This window comes from Balaenoptera musculus, chromosome 2 (genome assembly GCF_009873245.2).
Source record: "Balaenoptera musculus isolate JJ_BM4_2016_0621 chromosome 2, mBalMus1.pri.v3, whole genome shotgun sequence".
NCBI classification, from domain to species: Eukaryota; Metazoa; Chordata; class Mammalia; order Artiodactyla; family Balaenopteridae; genus Balaenoptera; species Balaenoptera musculus.
In genome coordinates this window covers 60,120,182-60,142,096 of record NC_045786.1, presented here as the reverse complement: position 1 = coordinate 60,142,096, position 21,915 = coordinate 60,120,182, and the positions used below count along the sequence as shown (strand labels likewise).

General features: G+C 45.0%; 2 protein-coding genes across 3 annotated transcripts; both read right to left on the bottom strand.

Moving 5' to 3' along the window:
- On the bottom strand, positions 1 to 10,969 carry LOC118890607 (cytochrome c oxidase subunit 5A, mitochondrial). 2 transcript variants are annotated; one of them, XM_036843667.1, is made up of 6 exons: positions 10,764 to 10,969; positions 9,307 to 9,447; positions 6,403 to 6,519; positions 4,510 to 4,631; positions 2,493 to 2,615; positions 1 to 166 (listed from the first exon to the last, which is right to left on the bottom strand). In XM_036843667.1, exons 1-5 carry the CDS (start codon positions 10,867 to 10,869, stop codon positions 2,502 to 2,504), a joined length of 600 nt encoding a protein of 199 aa, XP_036699562.1. In that variant the 5' UTR covers positions 10,870 to 10,969; the 3' UTR covers positions 1 to 166; positions 2,493 to 2,501. The 2 variants fall into 2 exon arrangements, with proteins under 2 accessions (XP_036699562.1, XP_036699563.1); XM_036843668.1 differs by lacking the exon at positions 9,307 to 9,447 and having other exon boundaries at positions 10,764 to 10,967.
- A 9,218-nt stretch (positions 10,970 to 20,187) lies between these two features.
- Positions 20,188 to 21,688, bottom strand: RPP25 (ribonuclease P and MRP subunit p25). The gene has a single exon (XM_036843200.1). The coding sequence runs from the start codon at positions 21,499 to 21,501 to the stop codon at positions 20,860 to 20,862; it is 642 nt and encodes a 213-aa protein (XP_036699095.1). The 5' UTR covers positions 21,502 to 21,688; the 3' UTR covers positions 20,188 to 20,859.
- Positions 21,689 to 21,915: the final 227 nt, after the last annotated feature.

Genomic DNA, 21,915 nt, shown 5'->3' with positions numbered 1-21,915 from the left:
TTTCAGTTCAAACTCATTTCCCTTTTATTAAAGTCCAAGTTACATTACATGGTTTGGTACTCAACAAAGGAAAACTTGTTCAAATAAGGTAATATGTTTTCATCAGTATTTCCAGGTGATTGTTTACAATCAAGTAGCATTATCAATAAATCCTTAGGAAGCCCATCTGTAAGAGAAAACATGAAAAATTAGCTAGGAAATAAAGAAAAGGTAGAAATCTTACCAAAAATAACCTTTAGAGCAACAGCCCAAGAAAATCACTGCTTCTGTGTAGTCTCTTCTGCTCTTACTTAATCCTGCCTGCAATCAACACACCAGGTACTAACTGCCTAGTTTTTTGTTGTCATACACCCGGTAATTATTGGGGTAGTCTTTTCCAATCAGAAAAGTGTTGGGGAGTTGCCCTCTTAAAAAAATTTTAAGTAAAAGAATACAGTGTTACTGCAGCTACAAAATATCCTACGTAACAAAGATCTTCTGGACTCCTTGGAATAATACTTGATAAATGAAAGCCCTTCCACGTTTTACAAAGATGTGCTCTCTGGCTTCAGGGAGGAGGAGGAGGTGGTAGTGGTATAGGGGTAGACAAAGATAAAATTAAGACTCCTGCTCCAAAGCAAGCTGTGAAAAGAGACCTCAAAATTGGATTACAAAACCTCAGGCATTTTCTGCTCACTCTGTCAGCAGGAAGACTGAATGTAGGGATTCTTTCTGACTTCTAAGATTTTTTTTTAACTTAATTTAATTATTTATTGGCTGCATTGGGTCTTTGTTTTTTTTTGTTTTTGTTTTTTTTAGATTCCATATATATGTGTTAGCATATGGTATTTGTTTTTCTCTTTCTGATTTACTTCACTCTGTATGACAGCTCTAGGTCCATCCACCTCACTACAAATAACTCAATTTCGTTTCTTTTTATCACTGAGGAATACTCCATTGTATATAGGTGCCACATCTTCTTCATCCATTTGCGTTGGGTCTTTGTTGCTGTGCATGGGCTTTCTCTAGCTGCAGCGAGCAGGGGCCACTCTTCATTATGGTGCAGACTTCTCTCTGCGGTGGCTTCCCTTGTTGCAGAGCATGGGCTCTAGGTGCGCGGGCTTCAGTAGTTGTGGCTCGCGGGCTCTAGAGCGCAGGCTCAGTAGTTGTGGTGCACGGGCTTAGTTGCTCCACGGCATGTGGGATCTTCCCGAACCAGGGCTCGAACCCATGTCCCCTGCATTGGCAGGTGGATTCTTAACCACTGCGCCACCAGGGAAGCCCTGATTTTTAAACAAGTGCTTATTAGGTGTGAAATTAGATGTTCACTAATGGTATCCTAACCCAGCTCTTTATCTTGTGAGGAGTCTGATACTAGCTCTTTTAATAATTTGGGGTCCACTTTTATTGAAACTTTTATAAGATAGTTTAGTTCCATCTTTTAAAAATAAACTTCTTACTCTTAGGAAGCAAATCCTCTATTTAAACCTCATCATTTACCTCTGTGAAGTAAGAGTATGGCCTTAGTAAATGCCTCAGTACTGCAGTGCAAAGGATGTGTGGCATAGTAAAAGCAATGGACTCTGGAGCCAGACTGCCTGGGTTTAAATGTGGGCTCCTCTACTAGTTGTATGACCTTGGACAATGTGCCTCAGTTTCCCCATCAGTAAAATACTAAAATGGGAATAATTATAATAATAGTGAGGACCTCACAGGACTGTTTGAGGATTAAATGAGTTAATACTTATAAAGCTCATAAAACAGTACCTGACACATAGTAAGAGTTATATACACTATGTTTGTTTGTTAAATAAAATAAATATATGACTTTTTACTTATATATTTTCTGTTTTACAAAGGATTTTCTGCATACTGCTCACTACCCAGGCAATCCTGTGGCTCGTTTTATTACCTAATCTGTCATACAGGACAAGGTATCAAATAAGCTTTTATTATCAATGAATATTACTTAACTATCATATTCCAACTTGGGCACACAACAGAAGCATCAAATCAATAAAACCCTGCTATTAAAAATAAACAGATGTATAAAAGCATGCATGATGAACACCTTGTATGTAGTAGATTACCTTTAGTTGGGGGAGGTTAAAGGGCTGGAATTAGGGAAGAGGTACAGAGAGGGCTTCAACTCTATGTGAAACCTGTCATTTCTTGGGGGAGGAGGGAAACTAAAGCACACATGGCAAAAATAATAATATCTCAAAATCTGGGTGTGGTTACACTTATTCCCTATGCTATTCTTTATGCTTGAAATATTTTATATAGATTTTAAAATAAGGCTTTTACTTGCCTTTACGCCAGTAAAAGAATAATTATGACAACTAGAAACAACAATTCTAGCTCCTTAAATTAATCATCATAGGTACTCTCTCAATCTCTAAGCTCATAGCCTCTAACAAGGCCACAAAAAGGTTTTACTCTGAGAATACTGAAATGCCACTCACTCACCCCTCCCTGGATTCTTTCCTGCCTTTTTCAGGCATGTAGCTTACCCATGGGGTTTACACTTTGTCAAGGCCCAGTTCCTCTGGAGTGGAGATTCCCAGTTCATTTAAAGTTGGTCTAAGTTCCTGGATGACATAGGGGTAGATTTCCTTATGAGGTCCTGCTTTGTCCTGATGGCAAAGAAAATAGTCACATTTAGCTCTCAAAATCTGTCTCTATTAACAAAATGAACTTGAAAATGCTTTTAATCACATATGCAGAGGCTAGTAGCAGAGAATACAAGTCACCTACTTTTAAGTTAACATATTTGTTCAAAAAAGAGCAACTTGGGACTTCCCTGGTGGTGCAGTGGTTAAGAATCTGCCTGCTAATGCAGGGGACATGGGTTTGAGCCCTGGTCCAGGACGATTCCACAGGCCGTGGAGCAACTAAGCCCGTGTGCCACAACAACTGAGGCTGCGCCCTAGAGCCCGCGAGCCACAACTAATGAGCCTGAGTGTCACAACTACTGATGCCCGCGCGCCTAGAGCCTGTGCTCCGTAACGATAGAAGCCACTGCAATGAGAAGCCCGCGCACCTCGACAAAGAGTAGCCCCCACTTGCCGCAACTAGAGAAAGCCCGCGCGCAGCAACGAAGACCTGACGCAGCCAAAAATAAAAAACAAAACAAAACAAGACAGCAACTTATATAGGCACTATTCAAGGTAGGTTTATAAGACACCTGGAGACTAAGACAACTGGACTAAACCCAAGGGAAAAAACATTTTAAAGCCTTGAGTTACTGGAAAAGAAGGTGGTGATGACAGAATTTTGTGAAGGCAATTAAACATGCCTAGCAGGCAACAGTAATAATTAAATTATCACAGAAAAAAGTTTTTTGATTTGCCTCAATTTGAGACCCTAACTGAATTAACTACTGGTGCTGAATGGATTGATAGCCTACAGAACCCTTAATTATCTTAACCATTTTAGATAAAGTAATATCATACTTACCCTCTTACAGACCTTGAATTTCTTTCTTATAGAACACAATGTCTTTTCACGGAGAGCCACACTTAGAGAATACTTATTTCCAAGGCAAGAGAGTTTTGATGAATACTCGCCATAACATACAATCACACCCATATTGTCATAATATTTGTTCCTCAGGGACAAATATTAAAAAAGTCAAATGGACTAAGACAGTGCCAAAATATTACTCTTCTGTCTTTAACAAATTCTAGGTCTCCTTAGCTGTATTTGCTAAATAAAATTCTTATTTAAAATTCCATGCACTAATTTGTTCATTACAGAAAAATTAGAAACTATAATCAAATAAGAGCGAGGAGAATAAGTATATATCCTCTTACATTTTGATCATTCTCTCTATACTTTTTAATAAAATGGGGTCATACACCGCAAAAATTATTTCATAATTTCCTTCAGTTAATATACTATGAATATCTTTAATGTTAAGCACATTTCTACAACATTAATAATAACCTCTTCTGGGAAGTCCCACCTTAAGAAACCACTAGCAACATTTAATTTCATATCACAAACAGCACAAAGATAAAGTGTACATTCTTAATTATTCCTTAAGGTAAATTCTCAAATGGGATTGCTGAACAAATGGGTATATCAAGCATAATTTTTTTTTTAATTGGTACTTTAAAGCGGGGGCCACTCTTCATCGCAGTGTGCGGGCCTCTCACTATCGCGGCCTCTCTTGTTGCGGAGCACAGGCTCCAGACGCGCAGGCTCAGTAGTTGTGGCTCACGGGCCCAGTTGCTCCGCGGCATGTGGGATCTTCCCAGACCAGGGCTCGAACCCGTGTCCCCTGCATTGGCAGGCAGATTCTCAACCACTGCGCCACCAGGGAAGCCCCAAGCATAATTTTTAAGTCTCTGAATAAATTCTACCAAACCACCCTCCAAAAAGACTGTAATTGCAATGTATATTCCCTCTAGCTATATAAGAACTAATTTTAGGTATTTTAACAAATTCAAAAACACAGAATATGCTAATACCTAATCAATAGTCCACCTATTTCCAAAACAACTTTAGCATTGTTATTTTACTGACCTTAACAACCTCTAGGATGCGAACTGCACTAGCAAAATCATTTAAGCGTCTGCATGCCCGCAAAGCAGCATCAATGATTTTGGGTTCTGGAACCAGGTCATAGCCAACAAGGGTGTTCATCCCTGTCAAATTAAAAAGAGGGGTCATATCAACCTGGAATATCCTCACTTAAACTATGATTTAGTTATTTGTATTTTTATTGAACCATAGACATGTGATCTTGCCTGTTTGAGCCTCTATTCTCTTATCTCTAAAATGAGATAATTGGGAATTTCCTGGCTAGGGAGGACTGGTTAGGACTCAGCGGGTCCACTGCCAGGGTCCTGGGTTCGATCCCTGGTCGGGGAACTAAGATCCTGTAAGCTGCATGGCGCAGCCAAAAATAAAATATTCTAGATAATGAGATCATAGTGGATCTTCCACAGTGAGTTAGTGAAAAGAACTATGCAGTAGCATACAGACGGAAGGAAAAAAACCTCAAGAGTTTTCTTAAATGCAAACCCTATTTTCAAAAGTAGCTGGTTTCTTTTCAAACAAGAGGGCCATTTTCAACTTATATCTTTAACTCTTAGTACAATGTATGTACGTTGATTGCTTTAAAATAGATCTGATTAGAAAATAATCTAAAAACAACCAGAGAAATGCTTAAGAAGAGGTAATGAAGCCCAAATGAGGACATTAAGGAGATACAGAGAGCCATTAGCACACAGTCACAAACATTCAACCAGAAAATGACTGGGCATGATTACTTTTGGCTTGGCACAAAATGATACATCATAAAATTTAAGATTCTCTTAATGGGAATGCAAAACTGCTGTTCTTTTCATTACTTCTACTTAAGATTATCCAATAAGAATTTCCCCAGCTGCAGCAAAATGGTGTCATTACATTCCTGCAGAGAAATATGAAGCACTTAGGTTTCTTGCTTTTATTTATTTTAAAATATTTAAAGAAAGGACACCAGTGACTGCAATGCTAGAATATAGTCATAGAGAATGAACTCTTGGTCTGAGATAAACTTCTTACACTTAAAATTAGTTATCTACCAGTCTACTAGCCTGGTTATTATTAATGCTACTTACTTATGTTAAATGTGTACTTACAAATTTAGGATAAACAAGTTCTAGCTTATTCAGATCGTACACTTATTCAGGGCAAGACAAATCATAACTGAGAATAAAAATAACAAAAATCCCAAACTATTACCAAGAGGGGAAGAGAACCAAATGACTACTTGCGTAAATTATCTAAAAATTACACAACTGTTATATCTTGCTCACCCTGGCCTATCATTATAGCAGTGATGATTTTGTCCCCCAGGAGACATTTTTAGTTGTCACAACTGGGGGTGTGTGAGGGTGCTGGCATCTAGCGTGTAGAAACCAAGGATGCTGTTAAATATCCTACAATGCAAAGGACAGCCCTTGCAACAAAGAACTGTCTGGCCCAAAATGTCAACTGTGCCTCCTTTAAAACCCTGCTTTACAGGAAATACTTACTCTGGAAACTATAAACTTTCCTAATTGCAAGATGCATGACAATACTCAGTTTGCATGATACATGTTTTCAAAATACAGTTGACCCTTGAACAACATGGGTTTGAACTGTACAGGCCCACTTACACGTGGATTTTTTTCAATAAATACTACAGTGCTACATGATCCAAAGTTGGTTGAATCCGTAGATGGAGAACCTTGGACACAGAACTGCAGATAAAGAGGACCAACTGTAAAGTTATATGTGGATTTTCTATGTGGGGGTGTGTGTCGGTGTCCCTAACCCCCCAAATTTTTCAAGGATTAACTGTAGTTACTTTCAACAAAGTAGTGGAAGACTACACAGCAGTTCATAACTCTATACTAAAACAGACACATATGCCTATGTTCCAATTACCTTTACGCAATTCCCAAGCATCAATATCTGGCTTATTGAAGTATGTCACCCAGCGAGCATCAAACTCCTCATCTGTCTCATGTGACCCATGGGAGTAGCAGCGAATTGACTGGATAGCTATAGGGGAGAGAGAGCAAAAACTTCAATGTATAGAAGTAGTACTTGACATATCTTGCCAATACATAAAGTTTTTTGTTTTTTTCTTTTTTTGGTGTCTTAAAATACACATAACATAAAATTTACCATCTTAACCATTTCTAAATGTACAGTTCAGTGGTATTAAATACACTCAATGCATGAAGTTTTGCATCAGCTATGTATGTCATGGTAGGAAAATTATTCAGCAGGTCAAATGAAAACAAATCTTATGTACTGATTTGAAAAAAACTTAAAAATTAAGCACAGAAAAGCAAGTAGAACAAAAAGTACTATGTATGTACGTTTATGCTTTTATCCCACTAATGTGTAATGCTGGCATGTAATTGTTAAGAGCGGTTATCTTTGGAAGGAAAAACTTTATTTCTTTATACACTTATTTTTATGATAAGCAATTATTAATTCTTAATTTAAAATAATGTCCATTCTTGGGAATTCCCTGGCAGTCCAGTGCTTAGGACTCTGCGCTTTCACTGTCGAGGGCCCGGGTTCAATCCCTGGTCGGGGAACGAAGATCCCACAAGCCACTCAGTGTGGCCAAAAAATAAAATAAAACAATGTCCATTCTAGTTCTTAACCAAATTTATAAGATACACTTTCTTGATAAATTTTAAAAAAAACTTATGCTCTCCATTAAATTATATCCCAAAATAAATTATACATCCTGACAAAGCAATGGTAATTTAAAAATTGTTTTATCAAACTACAGCCCCCTCCTTGAAAATTCTAATTAAAAAAGTGACTTACACCTAATGGAAAAAAGTTTTACTAGATTTCTAAGAAGTGAGAATTTATTAATATAACACTATCAAGAAAATAGGAAACAGTACTCTGCTCTCAATCAATATACCCTTTCTAGTACCATATGAAAAGCCTTCCCATTTTTAGTTTCTGCCTATCAAATGGACAGTGAATTGGGAGTTAAGAAATCTGAATTCTATCTAAACAGCCTCTGAATGGAGCAGGAGGTGGGAGAAGGCATTTTTACCTTTGGGTTTTAGGAGGCAGCGGAGCCTAGTGGTCAGATGCTTCTAGGCTCTTCACTCTCCCACTGTTTGGCCCTGGTAAAATTAACTCAAGTTTTATATTCCTTATGTATAAAATGAGGATACCACTACCTTAGCAGAGTATGATGATTAAAAATGAAAGCAAGGTAACACTTTGCCCAGGGTTTAGTACCTTGTTCATAGGTACTCAATGAATGGTAGCTTTAAATTAATCCTTATCTAGAAATGTCTTAATTGATCTTCTGTTTATGGAAATCCTAACTTATAGAAATAAAACATTCTTCAAGTTGCATTTCTTGTTATATGAATTAGACAAGCTTGGTATAATTTCTAGTTATTTTTAAAGGCTTAACATACCAAAAATAACACTTTAGCCCACTGTTACCAAAAACTTGTAAACTACTGTTTTTAAAAACTAAAGTTATCCCTAGCAGAATACTTAAAGTGCAAGTATATAATCGAAGTATAAACTGTTTACCAGTTCCTTATCAAGTTAAATACACACCTACCATACCCAGTAATCCCACTTCTTAGTATTTACCCAAGAAAAATGAAGTATATAATTCTCTCCAACCACCCAGAAAAGCATTTCATGATAACAAATTTCTTTTGCTCACTGCTGGGCATGGGCATGGATTTCACTGGATGACTGTGGCTTTGTTTTGTTTTCTAACTATGAAAAAGATGGCTAGCAACTACAAATCCTAGACAGGGAGATTAATGGATCACCTTCGACAATTTGTTCACTTTCCTTCTGAGAGTCTCAAATTACAAACTGGTTGTATTCAAAAACAAAAAACAAAAACCCTGTATGAGACAAGTATTTAGAATACCAAGCAAGTACTGGGAACACACATAGCTTCCAGGTTGGGAAAAACATACTCTCCCACATGGTTTAAATTATATTCCTAATTCCAGTAATGGGTAGAGCAGGATCTATTCTTGTAGTTATTAGGGACATGCTTAACATTTTGATTTTTAGGTAAACTATATAGGCATCTTTTCCCTCCCCCACACCACCCCTACTTAAGTACAGCATTTCCACCTAGTTTTGAGGCTTGTATGGTAAATTATTTTGGAAAACAATTACTCAGTGCTTTTATATAAACTAAAGATTTCAGACTAGGAAAAGGGAAGCAGCTGTAAAAAATTGGGACATTTCTAGGGCTACAATCTAAAAATCTATTTCTAACACTGCTTTCTGGCATTCAGTTAAGCAATCTTTTTTTAAAAAAAGGCTAACAATATATTTAGAAAAATTAAGAGGCACATTAATCCCCTTCAATAACTAATCAGCTCAGACAAGGCTCAGAGAATGGACATTTTGGTGGTGGTGATTCTAGGAGTAATGGAAAGAAGTGAACAATGTAGAGGGTACATGAACAAGCTCAAAGGCAGGGTTACAGAGGTGTAAGGCTTAAGAGCAGTCATGAACCTTGGGATCCTAAGGCTGGAAATCTATAAATGTAGGAGTGGTGCAGAAAAGGTTGGAAGGTAATAAAAAGTGCTACTTAAATGTAGCCCTGCACCAAGAAAGGAAAAGCGGAAACTCCTCCCACCTTTTCAGAGCTATCAGGGTAAGGACAGGTGCCAGGATTGTGTAACTTTTAACGGTTGACTAGAGAATCTAACCATTATTCAAAACATTTAATTATCTAATTCAGCAGTTATTGGAAAACAATTCTGTTACAAGTTGGAGACTTCTCCTGGGACCAAATATGGAATTTGGGTTGCTACTTACCTACAGCAAACTTGAGGCCCCTCAGGTAACCCCTCCAGAGCTCTTTCACTTGACCTTGGATAGCCTCATCCAAGAATCTTAGTCCTTTCTGACTTTTAATTGCATAAAACCTCTTCATCTCATATTGATAACAAACCTCACCTATAATATGCAAAAATGAAATGCACTATAAAAAAGCAAATATGTATTAAGCATTTGTGCCAGGAAAGGTGCTAAGAGTTACATTATCTCAGTTAAACCTCACAACTACTAAATATTATCCCAATTTTACAGATGAGGCAACTGAGTCTTAAGGTTTAGTTAATAAGTCCATGGTCACACAGCTAGAAAGTAGCTGACACAAATGTAACCAAGACTGCCTCCTTGTGGCAAATATTTAGGTTTATAGGACAACACCTAAAATAAAGCTTTTTATGAATTATACTAAAGAGGGTGACTAGAGTGCCTAGAAGATAAATCACTATGTCCAAACTTACTAACAGTTTGAGTTCACGTGTTTAAATACGCATGCTTAGGGGCCAAATTTCATAATGTCGCATATACTACCACCATGGACCAAAATCAAAGTGCAGTTAAAATAATTAAAAGTTCCGTGCTGGACACAAAGTTTCCCGGAACACATATAAGGGGAAGGCAAAATAAGAGACAGCAATCAGCAGACCATCTCATACTCCAACAATCAGGCTTCTAACCGGAAGCCAAAAATAATGCTTCCCCATGTTTGTAGAAGCCAGTATTCCTGGGTCTGTGGTACCCAATTTTCGAAAGAGTAATATTCTTATCATAAGACCTATCAACAGTCAGGCTTTCTTCCAGACCTCAGGAAACAACCACACACGTCGATCTATCGTGAAAATCGAAGAATTAGAACGTGGCACAGCAGTCTCTAAAAATAGCAGAATGGTCTGAGAAAGTGACAAAGCGCTAACCGAGAAATGTCGGATGAAGCGACTATACTGCGTTCCACACGGAAGTATAACGCATTCTCGGAAGAAGCTGGGGGCGGCGGTGCCGGGGTCCCCGGAGGGACCATCCCCCCCCGCCCCTACCCTGAGCTCAATGTCACCTTCGCCGAAGCGCTGCAGGCCGGCGGTGGCCACTCCCAGTCATGTGGCCGCGGGGTCAGCGCCGGGGCAAGGTCACGGCCCGGGGACCGAAGGGATTCGGTGGGCGCTGGAGGTGCGCTGCGCCCCCTCCGTTGCCCCCACAGCAGGTCCACACTTGACCCGTCCGCGGTGCCCGCACCAGGAAGTCACGCCGAGGGAGGCCCCGGGGGCGCGCCCTCGAGTCCTCCACAACTCGAGGCGGCGGAGAGAACGGCCAGCGGTCACCAGGTTCGGCCGCCGGCCCGCAGGGCAGGAGCTAGGCCTCTGGGCGAGCCTGCCCTCGCGTGGCGGCGGGGGCCCAGGTCACCGCAAGGACACGCGGGCGCGGACAGTGGCAGGCGGGGGCCTTACCGGCGGCGGGGCCGGGGGCCGGAGTGGGGTGCAGGAGGCCTCGAGGGCTGGTCCGGGCGACTGCGGCTGCTGCTACCGAGCAGCGGCGGACAGCGGCGCCTAGCATGACGGTGATGGCGGCGCGCAGGATAAGGCTGAGGAGAAGCCGGGTGTGAGCTCAAGACCGCTCGCGAGCTCGTGGGGGCCGGACTCACGCACCGACGCACGGCGGGCGGAGCGTGAGGGCCCGCCCACTGCGGAAGGGGGTACCACGCGGCCTCGGGCGGGCTACGGCGGCGCGCTCAGGACAATTTATTTCGGCGCCGCTCTCCGCCGGCTCGCTGGTCCCGTGGACTGCAGCGGCGATCGTGGAGCGAGGATGGAAGGAAGAAGGCGAAGAGCCGTCAGTGGACCGTAGCGTGGTTCAAGTCTGGCTCGGGAGGCGACTCTAGCGCCTCAACATGGGAACAATAACAACGACAAATTATTATAAAAATACCTTCTTTGCTTTACCCCCGTTTGAGCCTAAAATAAGAGAACGAGTGGGACAGAACGACTGCTTACCTATAAGAGACCCAATTAGTAACTATTCTTATACCACAAACCCGCAAGCATTCAAAAACTACGTCCAACCACTTGACGTTACAGAGAAGGAAACGGGCTCAGAAATTAGATTCCTTGCCGGCAATCGAGGCTCTTTTCACCTAATCCCCAGTTCCAGGACTCACCTGGATATTTCTGGTGAAAGGCCCTCCCCCATTCCCTACAGGAGGGGGTTGATTAAGTTCCAAGACTCTTAAACGTCTAATCTGGCTTCACTAACTGCATTCTGACCTTGAGCTCCTGGGCAGTGAGACCACATTCCCCAGGCCTGAATTATCTCGGTGCCACAAGGAGTTAATGAGACAAGTCTCATCTTCTCTTGTTATCCCTCATTCTCTATCGCTGGATCTGAGGAAAGAAAAGATAGACACTCAGTCTCCACTTCCTGACTCTAGGCCCTGTCTCCAGGGTGTCAGTATTGGCCCTTCTCTGTTTCCTACCTAGCAGTGCTTTAGGGGGTATGAACCTGGCTGGGAAAATTATAAAAAAGCTTTTTTTCAAAGCACCTGTCCTCAACTTCTCCCACCAACCTAACGAAAGGACACCTGGGGAAGGTTTCACCTCTTTGATTTAAATTAATATTCATCAAATCTCCAAGAGCTGGAAGCTCAGGATGAGATCAGGGCTCCCATAATTAAGAAATCACTGGGAAAAGAATCTAGAAAGAAGTGGGTATATGTATATGTGTTACTGATTCACTTTGCTGTGCAGCAGAAGCTAACACAACACTGTAAATCAATTGTACTCCAATAAGGATTAAAAAAAACAAAAAACTATAAAAACTTGAAAAAGAAAGAAAGAAAGCACTGGGCTGGGAGTTCCATAGCAGTCCAGTGGTTAGGACTCGGCGCTTTCACTGCCATGGCCTGGGTTCAGTCCCTGGTGGGGGAACTAAGATCCCTGAAGCCTTGCGCAGCCAAAAAAACAAAACAAAACAAAAAACCCACTGGGGTATATGGCAACTGAATCCCAACTGGTCTTTGCTGTCAGTCTCTCCACTTGGCCTACAGGACCTTAGATTGGCTACAGGAGTGTTGTGTGTTTTTGTTGTTGTTGTTTTCAGAAACAATTATGACCATAATTTATTATGTGCCACTGCATGCTACAAACTATTTATTATCCCATCTAAGCCTTATAACATTGTTGTGAGATAAGTATTTATCCCTATTTTATGGATGAAGAAATAGACTCAAAGGACATTGCCCAAGAATCACACAGCTGATAAATAGTAGTGCTTAGATTTGAGGCCAGTTTTGTCTGACTACAGAAATTTTCTTTCCCCACCACCCATAAAGGTAGGCTTTGCTGGCTTCCCAGCAAATTCTGAATCCCCTGCTACTTTGAGGGCATTTCTAAGCTCTCATCACCTGTTTTAGGTTTTTTTTTATTGCTGCATACCAATTTACCACAAACTAAGCAGCTTAAAACAATATCCATTTATTATTTCCCAGTTTCTGTAGGTCAGTTATGCCTTCATAGCATAACTGGTTTTCTACTCAGGGTCTTCTGACAAGACTGAAATCAAGATGTCAGCCAGGACTGTAGTCTCATCTGGAGCTCAGAGTCCTCTTCCAAGCTTGTTTAGGTTGTTGGCAGAATTCACTTCCTTACAGTGGTAGGACTGAGTCCCCATTTTTTTCTTGCTGTCAGCCAAGGATCACTCTCAGCTCCTAGAGTCCACCCTCAGGGCCTTACCACATGGACCCTCCATAGGCCCTCTCACAATACCACTACTTATTTCTTCAAACCAACAGGAGAGTATCTCTGACACTTCACCCTCCTTTAAAGACCTCATCTGATTAGGTCAGGCACATCCAGCGTAATCTCCCTTTTGATTAATTCAAAGTAAATGGATTAGTAGCCTAATCTTGGGAATGGTATCCCATCAAATTCACAAATTCAGCCCGGTTTATACAAGGCATGTACACCAGGGGGCATGAATCCTGGAGGCCATCTTTGAATTCAGTCTACCACATCACTTATGGGGGGGGGGGCCCTGTTGGTTCCCATGTTTGCCTCCAGTTGTGCCTCCAGCCCCCAGACCATTCTGTCTACACCCTCCAGCTCTTGCTCAAGGACGTCAGTGTCTTTTGTCTCTTTCTATCATCTTCTGCCCTGAAATCCTTTGCCATCCCTCTGGATCAGCAGCAGCTGGACTTCTGATGCCTCAGGGGTGTCATTGCCACCAGCTGATCAGCCTATCAACTTCCTGCTGCAGCCAAGAGCCTGGAAGAGTTGAGATGAGGCATTTCCTCTGATGTGTGCAGAGGGGAGGGATTACTGAGGAGCTTGTGAGGACAAAGACACTGTTCTATCATGTGAATTTCTAGTAAAGGGAAGTTCACATTCAAGAAAATCTCTTATATTCTCTGGTGGTAATTAAGCATGCCTTGGGAAAAAAATGAATCCTGCCATTTCAAGGCTGGAAGTGGCCTTGAGGCAGTTAGTCTGACTGATCCTATATTGCTTCCATTTCCTCAGGTCCCAACTTGTGCACTTCCAATGATGGTGATCTCACTACTAAACTGCTTTGAAAATGGAGATGAACAAGAGAGAGCACCTGAGAGAATGACATTCTTGCTGCTGTTAAATTATAGCTCTGCCACAGGGCCTTAGGCAAGTTATTCCAATTTCCTGAACGACAGTTAATTCATTCGTATAATAAGAATAATGAGGGACTTCTCTGGTGGCGCAGTGGTTAAGAATCCACCTGCCAATGCAGGGGACACAGGTTCAAGCCCTGGTCTGGGAAGATCCCACATGCCGCAGAGCAACTAAGCCCGTGAGCCACAACTACTGAAGCCTGTGCGCCTAGAGCCCGTGAGCTACAACTACTGAAGACTTTGCGCCTAGAGCCCGTGCTTTCTCTAGTTGCGGCAAGCGGGGGCTACTCTTAGTTGCAGTGAGCGGGCTTCTCATTGCGGTGGCTTCTCTCGTTGTGGAGCACGGGCTCTAGGCGCGCGGGCTTCAGTAGTTGCGGCACGCGGACTCCATAGTTGTGGCTCGCGGGCTCTAGAGCGCAGGCTCAGTAGTTGTGGCACACGGGCTTAGTTGCTCTGCGGCATGTGGGATCTTCCCGGACCAGGGCTCGAACCCGTGTCCCCTGCTTTGACAGGCGGATTCTTAACCGCTGTGTCACCAGGGAAGTCCCAATAAATTTATAAATTTATTAAAAAAAAAAAGAATAACGATGGAACCTACCTAATAGGTTATTGGGAAGATTATATAAGATAATGCATGTAAAATACTATGTCCTGGCTGGACATAGCTCAATAAATGGAGCTCAGTAAATGGTGAGTGTTGTATTCTTCTGTTGTAAATTATAGAAAGTTCTTTTCCCAGGGCATGGCAGGTTGTGCGACTAGGGACAAGGCATGGAGGTGGAGGGGGATAAAACACACTGTATAGATTCCTGGGAATCAGGGAGAAGGGTGGCAGGAGCCTTCAAAGGTGATCCTGTGGGGGGCCACCATCCAGAATGGATAGGAGAGCTCTAATGTACTTTTTCGTAATAATTAATTAATACTTAAGTAATTTCCTAATTATTTCTTTTATGATCAGAACATCATTAAAGGATATAATTTTTGATTGAGATATAACTCACAAACCATAAAATTCATCCTTTTAAAGTGTATAATTCAGTGTTTTTTTGTATACTCACTATGTTGTATAAGCATTATCTAATTCCAGGACATTTGCATCACTCACCCAAAGAGAAACTCCATACCCGATGGCAGTCACTCCCCATTCCCCCACCCACCAAGCCCTAGGCAACCACTAATCTTTCTGTCTCTATGGATTTGCCTATACTGTACATTTCATATAAATATGAATGTTATTTTGTGTCTGGTTTCTTTCACTTAGCATAATGTTTTCAGGGTTCCTCCATGTTGTAATCAGTACTTCATTCCTTTTTACGGCAGAATTATACTCCATCATATGGATATTCCACATTTTGTTTACCCATTCATCAGTTTATGGACATTTGAGCTATTTTGGACACGTTCCATTATTTTAGATATATATCTAGGAGTATTATATGGGTTATAAGGTAAGTCTATGTTTAACTTTTTGAGGAACTGCCAAGCTGTCCCAAAGCAGCCTACATCATTTTACATTCCTGCCAGCAATGTATGCAGGTTCCATGTTTTCCACATCCTTATAATTTTTTTTTTTTAAACAAAGAAAGCTAAGTTTTTGTAGCTGTCTGAACTAAGCCCCACACCCACAGTTTCCAATCAGGAAACAGGGCCCAGGGCAGGGGTACTTTGTGTTCTGAGTTCATTAGCTGCTCTCCTAAAGGTTTCTTCCTGTGTCCCCCAGCTCCTTGAGCCAAGAGACTCTCTTTTCCAGCACCAGCTGTAGGGGGCAGCTCTCAACAGTTCTTGAACAGTTGAGTTTCTCTCCATGGCTGAATGGGAAGGGAAAGAGAAGGGGATTTAGCTTTGGGTCTCTTACCAGTGTGAGTGCCCCTCCTTCTATATATATATATTATCTCAGGGGACTAGTCAACCTTGATTAATCATCAAAATCACCTGAGGATCTAATTGAACTGCCCATTTCCAGGTCCTTCCTGGGATATTCTGATCCCGTTGCTTTGGAATTCAACGCCGGCAATCTGTATTTTTTAAAAATTGAGGTATAATTAACATATAACATGCAATCTATATTTTTAACAAGTGCCCTAGGTGATTCTGATGATGAATGATTGGGAAGCCTGGTACTGTCCCCACAGCAATCTGCCCCATTTTGTAGATGAGAAAGCTGAGGCTCAGAGAAGAATTAACTTGCTCCAGATCAGAGTCAGCCTCATTTCCTGCAAAGCCTATGATCTGTTCAGTATGACACCAGGCTTCATATTTGCTAGTAGAAACCTGCAGAGACCCTCTCTCCATGCAAGACTGGACCTTGACAAACACCTCATATTCCTTTTCCCTATTCCCACTGAAGGTGGTGGGAATACCTATTGTATTAGTTTCTTAGGGCTGCTTTAGCAAAGTACCACAGGCTGGGTGACTTAAAACAACAGAAAGTTATTCTCGCATAGTTCTGGAAGCTAGATGTCCAAAATCAAGATGTCTGCAGGACCATGCTCTCTCTGAAGGCTCTAGGGAAGACTCCATTCTGTACCTTTTTCTTAGCTTCTGTCGTTCGCTGGCGATCTTTGGCATTCCTTGTCTTGCAGCTGCATAAACTCCAATCTCTGCCTCCATCTTCACATGCCGTTCTTCCCTCTGTGTGTCTGTCTCTGTTTCTTCTCCTCTTCTTATAAGGATATATTGGATTAAGGACTCATCCTACTTCAGAATGACCTCATCTTACATATTAATTACATCTGCAAAGATCCTATTTCCAAATAAGGTCACATTTACAGGTATCAGGGGTTAAGGCTTCAAAATACCTTTTGGAGGGACACAGTTCAACTCACAATATCTATAATAGTCAGCAGGTGTCAGAATCCTCAAGTTGGATATCACCATGGTGACCCTTAGCTTCTTCAAAGAGAAGGTAGAACCCAAGGGCCCAGACGGTGGGGATAGGGGATAAGCAGTGGTGGGGAAAAGGGGAACATCTGGTCACTGTCTATGGGGCTGGACAGTTAAGGACTTTGATGTGGCATCAGAACAGTTCAGAAATCTGGTTCAGCCAGTCTTTATTCACTCAGTCAACAGCTCTCTGTGGGCTTCCTGTGTTCCAAGATCTGGGTAGGGAGCAAGGCAGCCAGGATCCATTCAATCATGCCTTATGGTTTACAGGGGTGACTGACAACCAGAGGTTCACAATAATGAGGGCACAATTACAAACTAAGATCTGTGCTCTGACAAGAAGAAACCTGGTGTCACCAAGCAGAGCTTCCTGTGACTATATTTCCTCCTTCCCTTTCTTCAATTACCCTTCTCTCTGGGAGACCTGTAGGTGTTTCAACATCTCAGTGAAATAGAGGGGACTAGAGAGTCCCTAGTGGCCAGTATGGGTATAGCAATGATCCAAACTGCAGAACTATGGAGTGGGGGCTGGAACATGAAGGGAGCTGGTGGGAGAGATGGGCGTGGCAGGGTGGGAGGGTCTGATCCAGGTCTTCCCCCAACTGTACAGTGAACATGCCCTGGCACATTCATGGCCAGTGGACAAGAGCTTCTAAAGCTTTTACCAATTTGAAGCTGTGGACCCCCCTACCTCACTCCCCTTCCCCACCAAAATCCATCTATTGTTTGATGCCAGGAAGGCAGGCTAAGTTCTGGCCAAGCTAGGGTTAATGCCACAAGGAGAAACCCTTCTCTATCCTGGCTGTAATGGCAGTGAAATCCTACCTAGCCTGGGTAGCTCTCAAATCTGTCCCCATCTCTGTCCCCACTCCCACTGTCCCATCTCCTACCTCCTTGCAGTATACGGAATGCAGTCAGGCCCCTTCCAATCCACCTCCCACCTACACAGGTGCCAGAGGGATCCTTCTCAAACATCAATCAAACCAGGGCACTCCCTGGCTTCCACTCCCCCCCCTCCCCTTTATGCAGGGAGGCTCCTTGTGACCTAGCTCCCACCTGGTATTCCAGTCCCACCTGCCTCTCGCCATGCTTCCTTCAGACACTGTGGCTGCCTCAACACCAGACAAGCATCACCTCTCTGTGTTCTGCCTGGAATTCCCTGTCCAGTCCTGTCCAGCTGGCTAATTCCTTCTGATCATTGGGGAACCTGCTCCATCAGCACCTCTGAGTGAATTAAATGCCTCTTCTCAGATCTCCCTTCTCCCACTATCACTGCATTGTGCTGTAACTTTCTTTTTTCTCTCTCCTAGACTAGGACATCGTTGCGGTAGAAACAATGTCTGATTATTCTGATTCTTCCACCCCAGTCCCACCCTGTGCCTAGACTGGGACTTGGCATAATAATGAAGTCCCTCGAGGTCCAGCTGGTGGTCCAGTGCCCATCTGACCACACACTCTGGCCTTGGATGATACACATTTATGTTCCCAAATGGATTTTGATTATGTGACGGGACAGTTTTGTGGGTGAGTCTTCACGCCACACCTAGCCTGGAAGTGCCCCAAGGCAGGGCCCAGGAAGCTCTTGGTTAGAGGTCACTATTGGAAAGATGAGGTCTCACAGTTGTGGTGGTGGTAGTGGGGTTTCCCACTCCCTCCCATTCTGCCACTAGTCAGTTCTCAAAGTGAGCGTCTCTGAGATGCTCCCCTTGCCACTCCTTGCCCTACTCCAGCACTTCTCAGGTTCCCACCTTAGCCTTGGGCGTGGGGATGTATAGGGATATCTGTCACCTTCCTTTGGAGCCTGCTCCTGGGTCAGCAGGGCCAGAGGGTCCAGTAAAGCAGGGGTGGGGAGCTCACAGGTGCTGGGTTCCATTGGCACCCATGAGCACCTATCAAAATCCTGGGAACTGAAGCTGCTGGGGTAGAGTAGAGGTGCACAAAAGAAAGCCAGTTTCATAACCTGCTTTCTAGCATGGGGGCAGAAACAGCCCACATGTGAACAGGTTAACGCTCTAAAGGTTGCGAAACAACATGAAGGGGACTTACCTGACCCAAGGTATCAAGAGAAAGTCTCTGCTTGCATAGTCCTGGTGACCCGCCAATCAGGACTTCAGACACTAGTGGTCTTGAAAGTTGGCCCTTTTCCAGAACCAAGACCAGTCTCTCTTAAGATCCTACCATGCAGGACCTCTTCCAAGTTTTATCATGTACTTTAGATGCAGATGCCCAGTGCCAGCTCAGGGCACCTTAGTTGTCAGGATAGTTTACGTTCTCTCCACGCTTCTTGGGCCACCCCTGAGATTCAGACAAGCACACCCAAACCCCTTGGCCCTCCCTAGGGACTTATCAAGAACAAGAAATTGGGGAGGGCAACCAGTGTCAGAGTCTGTATGGCAGGGCTCTCTGATCCAAAGCTGAAGCCGAAATAGGGGGGTGGGGGTGGACTCCCCGAAGAGCCCCTTCTGTCAACTGCAGAAACCTACCTTTTGTTACCAGCAGGATTTATTTCAGGTTTCTGCCTACCAAGTGACTTACATACTTCCCCATCTCCTCCTTTGCAAGGATGCTGTTAAGTTGCAAGGGGGCAGGGTCTGCTTCTGAGATCCCGGGGCTATGTGCCCCCCGCCGCCGCCGCCCTACCTGCAAGAGTGCTTCCAGTATACAGCACTCTCTCCACCCTCCCACCTGACTTGGAGTTGGGCAGAAAGGCTTATAAGGCCATTATCTCTCAACAGACAGCTGTGCAGAGCTGGAGGCAGCAGCTTATCAGGGAGCCTGCAGTGATTCACAACCCAAGTCCCAGCTTCTCTGCTGAATAGTAATTTCCAGCAGTGGATTTGCGCTCCGTCTCTCCTCCCCCCTCTCCCAAGGGTGTGCTGTCCTTTCTCAGAGAAAGAAAGCAGTGAAGGGTAGATCCTATCCATGGGGATGGGGGGGCTGTGCCAGCCTTCTGGATAAGGCTGTCTATTGGCAGGAGGCTGCAGGTTTAGGGACCCCAGTTGGATCTGCCACCCTTGGCAGTGACAGGAGAGTTCATCGATGCTCATCTTCCTTCCTCTTCCAGAAAAGCAATGTGCTGCTCCCTTTCCCTTAGTGGTAATGTGTAAGGTGAAAATGGTCCCCTTCTGGCCACAAGCCCTGAAGCTAGAGACAGCCAGGGAGGGCTGAGAAAGAGGGAGAAGCCGGGGACTGGGTAATGTGCCCCTTGCACCATTTTGAAGCTGTCCAGTTTCTGTGCCTGACCCCTAAGACTCCAAAGGCTAAGGATCCAGGCTGGAGGGGACTGAGACACAAGGGGGCAGACCAGAGCAGTCTCTGCACAGGCAAGTGGTTAGGAAAAAACCCAGGGACAGAGCCATTTTTGTGTTTGTTTTATTGGAAGCAAGACTCCAGCTGTGGGGCTCAGGGGAGGAGGCATGGGAAGTTCTGTCCTGGGTCTCTCCCTCTGGGCCAGCATGGGGAAAGGGGGATGTTAAAAGAGCTAGAGCCTATGGAGACGCCCCTGCCAGCATGATCTCAGGATGCTCCTTAAAAGCAGGGGAAGGGAAACTAGAAAGGAAACTGTGTCCTAGGTGAGGGGCACAACAGGGCACCCCCGCAACTCATAATCCACTGCCCTCAGGCAGTGGTTTCCAACCCCTTGCCCTCTGCTGACAGTGGTGGGGTGATTCCAAGAGCTTTCCTCAGCTTCCACCCTCCAGGCCCACTTCAAGAATCCTAGGTGCCTTTAAGCCTTGGGGGTCCTGAGCAAGGCTCAAGAGTCCCACTGCCCACCATTCCCTCCCTGAGGAAGGTCCCCGTATGGTTCAGAAAAGCTGAAGGTGGAGTTCTGTGTTGTCAGTCCACATAGGTGAAGGAGCAACCCCACCACGAAGCTTCCCTGGGGTCCCCTTCTTGTCGCCTTGGGGTCCATGCTGCCAGGTCGTGGGTTCCAGAGTACCAAAGCATGAAAGGCTGGAGGTACATCTCAAGCTGGAAGCTCTGGGGGTAAGATCCAGCCCGCCTAGGTGGCCCAGAGGCCGGAGCTCTCAGGCGGTCTGGTCCTCTTCAGCAGCACCTGGCTCAGGTTGTGACCGCTTCGCAGAGCCTTCTCCAGCTGCGGGTTCCCCTAGACTCCTCTTGGACGTCGGTGCAGCTGGCTGGGACGAGGGGCCAGGATGGGGGTTCGGGGGCTGGTAGCCAGGTTGGCGCGGATCCAGTGAATCCTTGGAAAGTAGGATGGCGAGGCTGGGCACGTTCTTAAGTACACTGAGACTGGCGGCTGGCTTGCCAGGCTTCTGACCCGGCGTGGGCTCCGGAGGGAGGCTCTGCCACACTTCGCGCACGCTCCGGTAGCGCAGCCGCGTGACCTGATGCAGACCCGCCAGGCGGCGCTTGAGGATCTCGGCGCACGTGACGGTCTTGGTAGTGGCCCGACCGCAGCCGCTGAAGACGATGGCGCGCGTGGCTGGCTGCGCCATGCTGGCGGTGGCGAAGGCCAGCAGGTTCCGGATCTTACTGCCCTCCTTGACCCGCATGTGCACGGCGCCCGGCGCCAGGTCTGCGAAGGGGCCCGAGCCCGGGCCGCCTCCCTCGTCCCCGCTCCCCACCGGCGCCTCCTCTGAGCGCACCTTACGGAAGTTCTCCATGCGCCGTCGTTGCCGGGACCGCGGGGACGCAGGCTTCGCCATTGGGCCGCCTCAGCCCCGGGGCTGCATGGCGGCCGGTCGTGTCTGGCAAGGGCCGGCCGGGGTAAGGGTGAGGGAGCTGCGTGGACGCTGGCGGGCGGGCTAGGACGGTGCGATCCTCGTCTTCCACTTGTCTCCACTGGGCGCTGCTCTACTCCGCGCTCTCCGCGCCCTGGGCTCCGCGCCTTTGGTTGAGGCCCCGCCTGAGAGCCTAGGAGCCCCGCCCTTACCGCCAGGCCCCGCCCCTAACTCAGCCCGCCCCGCTGGAGCCTCAGCCTCACCAGCCTCTCGGATCCAGTCCGGTCCTTAGCTACCCGGGCGTGAGAGCTGCGCGCACCGTGGGGCGACGTGGCAGTGCTAGGGGGTGACCTGTCAGGTGAAGTTTCCCTGTAATCGCCATCAGCCCTCCCAGAGCCA

Coding starts and splice junctions, on each gene's coding strand:
- RPP25 (XM_036843200.1), bottom strand. CDS start 21,501: ATGGCGAAGCCTGCGTCCCCGCGGTCCCGGCAACGACGGCGCATGGAG.
- LOC118890607 (XM_036843667.1), bottom strand. CDS start 10,869: ATGCTAGGCGCCGCTGTCCGCCGCTGCTCGGTAGCAGCAGCCGCAGTC. Junction 6,520..9,306: donor GGGCCTCAAGTTTGCTGTAG/GTAAGTAGCAAC, acceptor TCTCCCCTATAG/CTATCCAGTCAATTCGCTGC. Junction 4,632..6,402: donor TGCTTGGGAATTGCGTAAAG/GTAATTGGAACA, acceptor TTAATTTGACAG/GGATGAACACCCTTGTTGGC.